Here is a 10864-nt window from a genome sequence, read left to right on the forward strand (position 1 = left end):
GTGGGCACGCTGGAGAAATGTGCTCTGCACCGATGAATCCCAGGTTCAGCTGTACCGGGCAGATGGCAGACAGTGTGTATGGTGTCGTGTGGGCGAGCGGTTTGCTGATGTCAACGTTGTGAACGGAGTTCTCCATGGTGTCGGTGGGGTTATGGTATGGGGTTATGGTATGGGGAGGCATAAGCTACGGGCAACGAACACATTGCATTTTATCGTTGGCAAATTGAATGCACAGAGATCCTAGGTCTATTTTCGTGCCATTCGTCCGCCGCCATCACCTCCTGTTTCAGCATGATAATGCACGTCCCCATGTCGCAAGGTAAAATAGGCTACATTAACATACGTATCTTAAGAAATTAGGTTCATGAAATTTGATAACTTGCTATTAAAAGTTAACATTAATAAATGTATATCTGAAACTCACTTACATCCTTCCTTTGAAGACACAGTGGTAGCAATACATGGTTATAACATCTACAGAAGAGGCAATTATGTAGCTTCTCTAAAGTAGAGGGAGGGGCTTTTGTCCTACCCTGTTGTTCATTTGTCAGCTGTTGCAGCCTCTCTAAAGTAGAGGGAGGGGCTTTTGTCCTACCCTGTTGTTCATTTGTCAGCTGTTGCAGCCTCTCTAATGTAGAGGCCTCTCTAAAGTAGAGAGGGGGCTTTTGTCCTACCCTGTTGTTCATTTGTCAGCTGTTACAGCCTCTCTAAAGTAGAGGGAGGGGCTTTGTCCTACCCTGTTGTTCATTTGTCAGCTGTTACAGCCTCTCTAAAGTAGAGGGAGGGGCTTTTGTCCTACCCTGTTGTTCATTTGTCAGCTGTTACAGCCTCTCTAAAGTAGAGGGAGGGGCTTTTGTCCTACCCTGTTGTTCATTTGTCAGCTGTTACAGCCTCTCTAAAGTAGAGGGAGGGGCTTTTGTCCTACCCTGTTGTTCATTTGTCAGCTGTTACAGCCTCTCTAAAGTAGAGGGAGGGGCTTTGTCCTACCCTGTTGTTCATTTGTCAGCTGTTACAGCCTCTCTAAAGTAGAGGGAGGGGCTTTTGTCCTACCCTGTTGTTCATTTGTCAGCTGTTACAGCCTCTCTAAAGTAGAGGGAGGGGCTTTGTCCTACCCTGTTGTTCATTTGTCAGCTGTTACAGCCTCTCTAAAGTAGAGGGAGGGGCTTTTGTCCTACCCTGTTGTTCATTTGTCAGCTGTTACAGCCTCTCTAAAGTAGAGGGAGGGGCTTTGTCCTACCCTGTTGTTCATTTGTCAGCTGTTGCAGCTTACAGTTTCATATATCAGGAAAAAAGTAGGTGTACACATGTGTATGTGTGTGTGAATGGGAATCAATTGTTGGTATATAGTAAGACATAGCTGTGTGTGTGTGTGTGTGTGTGTGTGTGTGTGTGTGTGTGTGTGTGTGTGTGTGTGTGTGTGTGTGTGTGTGTGTGTGTGTGTGTGTGTGTGTGTGTGTGTGTGTGTGTGTGTGCGCGTGTGTTTTTATTTGTGCTATATAAACAGAGAAAAAACCTCATTGAAGTTTGCACTACTACACACACCATAATACTTTGAATCCTGCTCATCTTTACCTTGCATCCTCTGTTGCTGCATTACATGCTCTCTCTCCTCACCCCTGCTCCTGATGCTGTCGCTTAGCAACGCATATTCCAAGTGATGTGCGAAAAACAAACAACTAGCTGCAGAGGAGATTGAGAGGAAGAAGAGAGAACATGAACATCGGTGTATATATTTTGTATGTTTTTTTTGTTGTTGTTTGTTGTTGAGGGTCGGTGAAGTTAGTAATCTCTGGGTTATTTGATCAAACCTATTCTGTTGCAGTCACAGCTCCTTGCTATGGTCGTTATAAAGTCCGGCAGATGGCGCTGTTATAAAGAGAAGGGGCCAGTGGCTCTTTCATCAAGAATAGAAGAAGGAGTGGGAGACAAAAATAAAAATAAAGGAGGCCGGACCCGACACAAAACATAACGCACACCGATAGCAGTAGAGGGTCCATTAATGGACATAAAATAAACAGATAGCGAGCAAATACGCTTGTTCACGGAATTTAATCCCGTTGAGAGCAGGTCATGCTGTTCTCGCAAAGGTAATGAGCCGTAAAGCCCTTGGGTTTCGGCTTAGCAGCGCCCACAAACTGCAGCGAAACTGGAACGATTGGCAGCCCAGGTTGGTATCGCGCCACGGGGGGGAGACGGTCTACGAGAGAACGGGGATCCGCGGGGCCTTTAACCTTATTTAGCTAGTCGGACACTTTGGTTCCCACACCGTAGGGAAATGGCTCGATTAACAGGAGCTAGCCAGCAAACAAGTAAGCTAACGCTCAAAAGCTTGATAACGTTATCCAAACTAGCTATTCAAGGCAAACCGACACTTTTATTCCGACTCAAAACAACCTGCCGCATTGCTTTCCTCGTGTTTCGGTATACATGGCCGGCTGGCTAACCTGTGGAAGTGGTGTTAGCTAGGTATGGCTAGTTGTTATAACTAGTATTAGCCCATATTCATTGTCACTGAGATGACATGTTAACGTTCACTTGGTAGCCAGCTAGTTAATTAACTCAAAGCGCACATCGTGGCAGCCTAATGATGTTAGCCAACGAGCTAACTAGCGGCTAACTGTGGCCAGTGTTCGTCAGCCAGGTTGTAGCTTTCTTCACCTTTTGTCTCCGGTGCTGGTTAGATAGATTAGCTACAATTACCAGTCCGTTGGTTGGTTGTGCTTTGATAACTCCGGAACAGTAAACTGATTTTTGACATCAAATGGCAACGTAAAAGTGTGGAAACATTGTCTTTCTAGTTGGCTATACAGAATGGTGGGCGACGGTCGTCTTTCCTGCTGTTTTGTGTAACTTTACCTGGTCAACAATGATTAGCCAGATAACCTCGGCTTGAGTTATTGCTCAAACAGTAACGAGGCAGAAGGGCGCTAACTAACTAGCTACTGGGGTTTTTAACGCTTGCTAATTGATTGCTAACCTGCTAGTTGTACTAGTTTTGCGCGCTTACCAGTAAACGAAAGCGATGTAGCAATGCTGTCAGCGGGTTGAGTTGCACAGGGACATCAATAAAGTGCGTTATGCAAGTTAATCAGTTCCTGATCAAAGAGTGGGCGGTGGTGCTAAAACATTCCTTCAGTTGAGACCTCCACCTCCCTCCATCAGACGGTTCTGTTCAGACAAGTGTCTTATAGAAACTATTCTACAGAGCTGTAAATGAGCTAGAATCATTTCTCAATCCATGTATCCAGTTGTTAAATCCTAGACTTGTAAACCAGATTGGGGTGAGATTGTCAAACTGTAGGAAGTGTATCCATATGAGTTATGATTGGGTGGAAAGGTTGTTGGATCGAATCCCCAAGCTGACAATGTAAAGACCTGGCCTTCTGCCCCTGAACAAGGCAGTTAACCCACTGTTCCCCGGTAGGCCGTCATTGTAAATAAGAATATGTTCTAAACTGATTGGCCTAGTTGAATCAAAGTGTAAAAAATGATGAACCACAGTCATTTAGCATCGATCAAGTACAAGTTGCCCTGACTGTCCTCCCTGGAGGATTTCACTGACTGTTTGTGTCCCCCCCCCCCCGTTTGTCTGCTCCTCTGTCCGCCGGCTTCAGAGGCGACAGCGTGTCAGCAGCTAGCCAGGACGGTGTGAAGTGCATCGCCACCAGAGACCTGGGTCCAGCTGCAGCAGCTGTATACGACCCAACAGCAGTGGGAGTAGCAACCTCGGACCGGCCTGTCTCCCCACCTCTCCTACAGAATGATGCCTTCCCAGACACCGCAGACACACTGGACGAAGGGGGTGGGTTTTACTGTCTACTGTCTGCAACATGTTGGGGTGGGTGTGGGCTGGGGATGGGTGTGGGCTGGGGATGGGTGTGGGCTGGGGATGGGTGTGGGCTGGGGATGGGTGTGGGCTGGGGATGGGTGTGGGCTGGGGATGGGTGTCTGCAGCATGTTGGGGTGTGGGCTGGGGATGGGTGCTACTGCCTGTCTGCAGCATGTTGGGGTGTGGTGTGGGCTGGGGTTGGGTGTGGGCTGGGGTTGGGTGTGGGCTGGGGTTGGGTGTGGGTTGGGTGCTACTGCCTGTCTGTAGCATGTTGTGGTGGTGTGGGCTGGGGTTGGGTGTGGGCTGGGGTTGGGTGTGGGCTGGGGTTGGGTGTGGGCTGGGGTTGGGTGCTACTGCCTGTCTGCAGCATGTTGGTTTGGGTTGGGGTGTGGGGTTGGGTGTGGTGTTGGGTTGGGTTTCACTGCCTGTCTGCAACATGTTGGTGATACTGTAGTGATTTGAGTGAGCTACGACTGTTACGCCCCTTGCGGGTCTCACTGTAGGCAGACCTGCTACCCATCTAAAGAGTCTCACTGTAGGCAGACCTGCTACCCATCTAAAGAGTCTCACTGTAGGCAGACCTGCTACCCATCTAAAGAGTCTCACTGTAGGCAGACCTGCTACCCATCTAAAGAGTCTCACTGTAGGCAGACCTGCTACCCATCTAAAGAGTCTCACTGTAGGCAGACCTGCTACCCATCTAAAGAGTCTCACTGTAGGCAGACCTGCTACCCATCTAAAGAGTCTCACTGTAGGCAGACCTGCTACCCATCTAAAGAGTCTCACTGTAGGCAGACCTGCTACCCATCTAAAGAGTCTCACTGTAGGCAGACCTGCTACCCATCTAAAGAGTAAAAGGATTCTGTAACAGGCCTGCCACCCAGGCAGGGGTGCTGTGTATAGTTAGTAGCCTGGTTCAGGCCTGCCGACCCAGGCAGGGGTGCTGTGTATTAGTTAGCCTGGTCCTGGATCTGTTTGTTGGTTAAGGGCTTGTAAGTGACAAAGACTATAGGAGCTAGTTGGCAAGACAGCACAAACAGATGTGAGACCAGGCTTGTTGGTTATGGGGCAGGTTAAGTCATGAGACCAGGCTTCACTGTGAGGTCTACACTGTTGGTTAAGGGCTTGTCAGTCTGCATTTCACTGTGAGGCCTACACTGTTGTATTCACCCAGCCCTTTAACCAGGGCCCTCTTTGTATCAGTGAAATGCTTAAGTGGCTTGTCAGAGTGAACATGTTCACTGTCCAGAGGTCTATAATGTTGGTGAAGGGCTTGTAAGTTAACATTTCACTGTCCAGAGGTGAACACTGTGGTCACGTTAAGGGCTTGTCAGTCAGCATTTCACTGTGAGGTGAACACTGTTGGTTAAGGGCTTGTCAGGTGAACCTGTGGTCACTGTGTCTACACTGTTGGTTCAGGGCTTGTCAGGTCAGCATTTCACTGTGAGGTCTGCACTGTTGGTTAAGGGCTTGTCAGTCAGCATTTCACTGTGAGGTCTACACTGTTGGTTAAGGGCTTGTCAGTCAGCATTTCACTGTGAGGTCTGCACTGTTGGTTAAGGGCTTGTCAGTCAGCATTTCACTGTGAGGTCTACACTGTTGGTTAAGGGCTTGTCAGTCAGCATTTCACTGTGAGGTCAACACTTGTTGTATTCACATGTGATTTGATATACAGGCCGCTGCTTTAGACCAGGGCCCTCTTTGTATCAGTGTATTTATTGTTGTGGTCACGTTGTCCAGAGGTGAACCTGTAGTCATCGGGGCGGCAGGGTAGCCTAGTGGTTAGAGTGTTGGACTAGTAACCTGAAGGTTGCAAGTTCAAACCCCCAAGCTGACAAGGTACAAATCTGTCATTCTGCCCCTGAACAGGCAGTTAACCCACTGTTCCTAGGCCATCATTGAAAATAAGAATTTGTTCTTAAAAACTGACTTGCCTAGTTAAATAAAGGTAAAATAAAAAATAAATTGAACTGTGGACAACCCCTGTGTGTTCTGTGTTAAATGCCTTATCAACTGGTAGTGGTGTCTTTAGGAGTCATCCAGCTTCTCTCCCTCTTTCCTTCCCGGGTCCTCAGACTCACGTCTGCTTAATGTTTCTGTGGAAGTGAAAGAGAAAGGGACTTCTGGTCTCTGTGGTGTCGTATCTGTCCCGGGCATCTGGAAGAGGGAAAGCACCGTGAATCCCCAGGTTCCCCCACAGATATCTGCCCTCGTGGTAGAGAAGTCTGTCTCAAATGGTTCCCTATGTAGTGCACTACTTTAGACCAGGACCCAATAATGGCACCCTATTCCCTATGTAGTGCACTACTTTAGACCAAGACCCAATAATGGCACCCTATTCTCTCTATACTGCTACTGCTACTTGGGGTTAGTGTTCCCTCATGGCCATATCTCCATATTACAACGCTTGTCAAAGGAAAACTGGCGGAAGACCACCTGTGCTAATTAGCCATCTGCTGCGCTCCTGACACCTGTGTGTTAGCTAAGGGGGGGAAGTGTAGTTTAGTCACATAGCTGTATGAATCTGTGCTAAACTGCTCCTCTCCTCTGTCTCTGTGTCTCTGTGTCTCTGTGTCTCTGTGTCTCTGTGTCTCTGTGTCTCTGTGTCTCTGTGTCTCTGTGTCTCTGTGTCTCTGTGTCTCTGTCTCTGTGTCTCTGTCTCTGTGTCTCTCTGTCTCCACCCTCTCCTCCTCCTCTCCCCCTCTCTCTCTCTCCACCCCCTCCAGGAGGATATGAAGCTGCAGGAGGGTTCAGTGATACTTTTGGTTGGAAGTCGTTGGGGCAAGAGTTGAGGATCAACGATGCGACCGCCGATTTGACCACTTTTCAGCAGCATGGAAACCGTGCTTTAGCTTCTAAGGACATGAGGAAATCCCACGGTGAGTATTTAGCCTACACCAGGGGCTGCCGCCAGACCTCTCCCCCGGGGCTGCCGCCAGACCTCTCCCCCCAGGGGCTGCCGCCAGACCTCTCCCGGGGGCTGCCGCCAGACCTCCCCGGGGGCTGCCGCCAGACCTCTCTCCCCGGGGCTGCCGTCAGACCTCTCTCCCCGGGGGCCGCGTCAGACCTCTCTCCCCGGGGGCTGCCGCCAGACCTCTCCCCGGGGGCTGTCGTCAGACCTCTCCCCCCGGGGGCTGTCGTCAGACCTCTCTCCCCGGGGGCTGTCGTCAGACCCTCTCCCCCTGTCCAGACCTCTTCGGGGGCTAGTCAGACCTCTCTCCCCGGGGGCTGACCGTTGACCTCTCCCCGGGGGGCTGTGGTCAGACCTCTCTCCCCGGGGATCAAGACCTCTCCCTCCCCTGGGGGCTGAGGATGGGTCAGACCTCTCTCCCTTGGTTCTCTTAGACCGGGGCAAAATTTCGGGGCTTCTATTTCTCTCCCATTTCACCTCTCATTCCCCGGGGGGCTGTCTTTCAGACCTCTCTTTCTCCATCTCTCTTTACATCCCGCCCTCTCTCCCCGGGGGCTTTTCCAGACCTTTTTCCATCGGGGGCCGTCAGACCTCTCGGGGGTCCCCCCCCCAGACAGAGGGATGTCCCCGGGGGCCTCTGATGAGTCTCCCCGGGGGCCGTCCAGACCTCCCCGGGGGCGCCGTCAGTCCTCCCGGGGCCGCCGTCAGGGTCCTCTCCCCTGGGGGCCACTGTCAGACAGCTCCCCCGGGGGCATCAGACCTCTCCCTGTCTTAGGTCATCGATCATTCACCTAGTCAAGGTCTTGATGATTAGTTGACCAGTTGAATCAGGTTAGGTTGGAATAGATCAAACTCCCTGGGGCGCCTGGGGGTTCTGAGGATGGGTCGCCAGAAATCACTACTTGTTACTCTTAGATAAAATGGCATTCCCCTAGTACTGAATACATTTCTGAGTCACCATTTAGAACTAGTTCTCCATCCACTTAGGTTGAGTCATTAGAATCCTCCCTCTTGACATACCCTTAGGTTGGAGTCATTAGAACTGATGGGTTTTCCATCCCTCTCTTGTAAAATGGAAAATTACAGAATGTCTAGTTTATGATCACCACTTCAACCTCCAGTCATTAGAACTAGTTTACATCCCGAGGTCTGAGTCATTCAGACAGCTCTGAGTTCATCACTCACTTGACAACAAAGAGGGAGTCTCATCATATCTAAGTGGGAAGTTGACATACACTTAGGTTGGAGTCATTAGAACTAGTTGACATACACTTAGGTTGGAGTCATTAAAACTAGTTGACATACAGTGGTGAGGTTGGAGTCATTAAAACTAGTTGACATACACTTAGGTTGGAGTCATTAAAACTAGTTTACATACACTTAGGTTGGAGTCATTAGAACTAGTTTACATACACTTAGGTTGGAGTCATTAAAACTAGTTTACATACACTTAGGTTGGAGTCCATTAAAACTAGTTTACATACACTTAGGTTGGAGTCATTAAAACTAGTTTACATACACTGAGGTTGGAGTCATTAAAACTAGTTTACATACACTGAGGTTGGAGTCATTAAAACTAGTTTACATACACTGAGGTTGGAGTCATTAAAACTAGTTTACATACACTGAGGTTGGAGTCATTAAAACTAGTTTACATACACTGAGGTTGGAGTCATTAAAACTAGTTTACATACACTGAGGTTGGAGTCATTAAAACTAGTTTACATACACTGAGGTTGGAGTCATTAAAACTAGTTTACATACACTGAGGTTGGAGTCATTAAAACTAGTTTACATACACTGAGGTTGGAGTCATTAAAACTAGTTTACATACACTGAGGTTGGAGTCATTAAAACTAGTTTACATACACTGAGGTTGGAGTCATTAAAACTAGTTTACATACACTGAGGTTGGAGTCCATTAAAACTAGTTTACATACACTGAGGTTGGAGTCCATTAAAACTAGTTTACATACACTGAGGTTGGAGTCCATTAAAACTAGTTTACATACACTGAGGTTGGAGTCCATTAAAACTAGTTTACATACACTGAGGTTGGAGTCCATTAAAACTTGTTTTTCAACTACTCCACGTCTTAAACAATAGTTTTGGCAGGTCGGTTAAGACATCTACTTTGTGCATGACACAAGTAATTTCTCCAACAATTGTTGACAGACAGATTATTTCACTTATAATTCACTGTATCACAATTCCAGTGGGTCAGAAGTTTACATACACTAAGTTGACTGACTTTTAAACAGCTTGGAAAATTCCAGAAAATGATGTCATGGCTTTAGAAGCTTCTGATAGGCTAATTGACATTATTTGAGTCAACTGGAGGTGTACCTGTGGATGTATTTCAAGGCCTACCTTCAAACTCAGTGCCTCTTTGCTTGACATCATGGGAAAATCAAACTAAATCAGCCAAGACCTCAGAAACAAAATGGATGGCATCATGAGGGGAAATGATGTGGATATATTGAAGCAACATCTCAAGACATCAGTCAGGAAGTTGAAGCTTGGTCCCAAATGGACAATGACCCCAAGCATACTTCCAAAGTTGTGGCAAAACGGCTTAATGACAACGAAGTCAAGGTATTGGAGTGACCATCACAAAGCCCTGACCTCAATCCTATAGAACATTTGTGGGCAGAACTGAAAAGGTGTGTGAGAGCAAGGAGGCCTACAAACCTGACTCAGTTACACCAGTTCTGTCAGGAGGAATGGGCCAAAATTCACCCAACTTATTGTGGGAAGCTTGTGGAAGGCTACCCGACACGTTTGACCCAAGTTAAACAATTTAAAGGCACAGCTACCAAATGCTAATTGAGTGTATGTAAACTTTTGACCCACTGGGAATGTGATGAATGAAATAAAATCTGAAATAAATCATTCTTTCTACTATTATTCTGACTTCACATTCTTAAAATGAAGTGGTGATCCTACCTGACCTAAGACAGGGAATTTTTACAAGGAATAAATGTCAGGAATTGTGAAATATTGAGTTTATGTATTTGGCTAATGTGTATGTGAACTTCCAACTCCAACTATCTATCTATCTGGTCTACCTGGGTAGTTTATCACTCACTCTGATGACATCAGTGGTGAGGTCATCAATCATATCCATCTACCTGGGTAGTTTATCACTCTGACATCAGTGGTGAGGTCATCAATCATATCCATCTACCTGGGTAGTTTATCACTCTGACATCAGTGGTGAGGTCATCAATCATATCCATCTACCTGGGTAGTTTATCACTCACTCTGATGACATCAGTGGTGAGGTCATCAATCATATCCATCTACCTGGGTAGTTTATCACTCACTCTGATGACATCAGTGGTGAGGTCATCAATCATATCCATCTACCTGGGTAGTTTATCACTCACTCTGATGACATCAGTGGTGAGGTCATCAATCATATCCATCTACCTGGGTAGTTTATCACTCACTCTGATGACATCAGTGGTGAGGTCATCAATCATATCCATCTACCTGGGTAGTTTATCACTCACTCTGATGACATCAGTGGTGAGGTCATCAATCATATCCATCTACCTGGGTAGTTTATCACTCTGACATCAGTGGTGAGGTCATCAATCATATCCATCTACCTGGGTAGTTTATCACTCTGACATCAGTGGTGAGGTCATCAATCATATCCATCTACCTGGGTAGTTTATCACTCACTCTGATGACATCAGTGGTGAGGTCATCAATCATATCCATCTATCTGGGTAGTTTATCACTCTGATGACATCAGTGGTGAGGTCATCAATCATATCCATCTACCTGGGTAGTTTATCACTCACTCTGATGACACTACTGTAGGTCGGGTAGTGCACTACTGTAGGCCCCGGGTAGTGCACTACTGACATCAGGTGGTGAGGTCAGTGCAATCATATCCATCTAGGCCCCGGGTAGTCACTCACTGTAGGCCCCGGGTAGTGCACTACTGTAGGCCCCCGGGTAGTGCACTACTGTAGGCCCCCGGGTAGTGCACTACTGTAGGCCCCCGGGTAGTGCACTACTGTAGGCCCCCGGGTAGTGCACTACTCTTGGCTGTGTTTAGACTCGGGGTAGTGGTAGAACTGTGTTCTCTCCCTGTTTGACACTGATTGTGT

The 10864-nt window shown here is 47.5% G+C and overlaps 1 protein-coding gene across 1 annotated transcript; it reads left to right on the forward strand.

Annotated features, from left to right (window-relative positions):
* Positions 1–1939: 1939 nt before the first annotated feature.
* Positions 1940–7515, forward strand: LOC124022793 (putative uncharacterized SMG1-like protein; the record flags this gene model as incomplete). Its single annotated transcript, XM_046337476.1, has 4 exons — positions 1940–2167; positions 3615–3802; positions 6556–6708; positions 7354–7515. Coding segments are annotated over exons 1-4 (580 nt in total), but the record flags the coding sequence as incomplete, so codon positions are not given.
* Between the last annotated feature and the right edge of the window lie 3349 nt (positions 7516–10864).

The sequence above is a fragment of the Oncorhynchus gorbuscha genome, unplaced genomic scaffold, assembly GCF_021184085.1.
Source record: "Oncorhynchus gorbuscha isolate QuinsamMale2020 ecotype Even-year unplaced genomic scaffold, OgorEven_v1.0 Un_scaffold_1429, whole genome shotgun sequence".
Taxonomy (NCBI): Eukaryota; Metazoa; Chordata; class Actinopteri; order Salmoniformes; family Salmonidae; genus Oncorhynchus; species Oncorhynchus gorbuscha.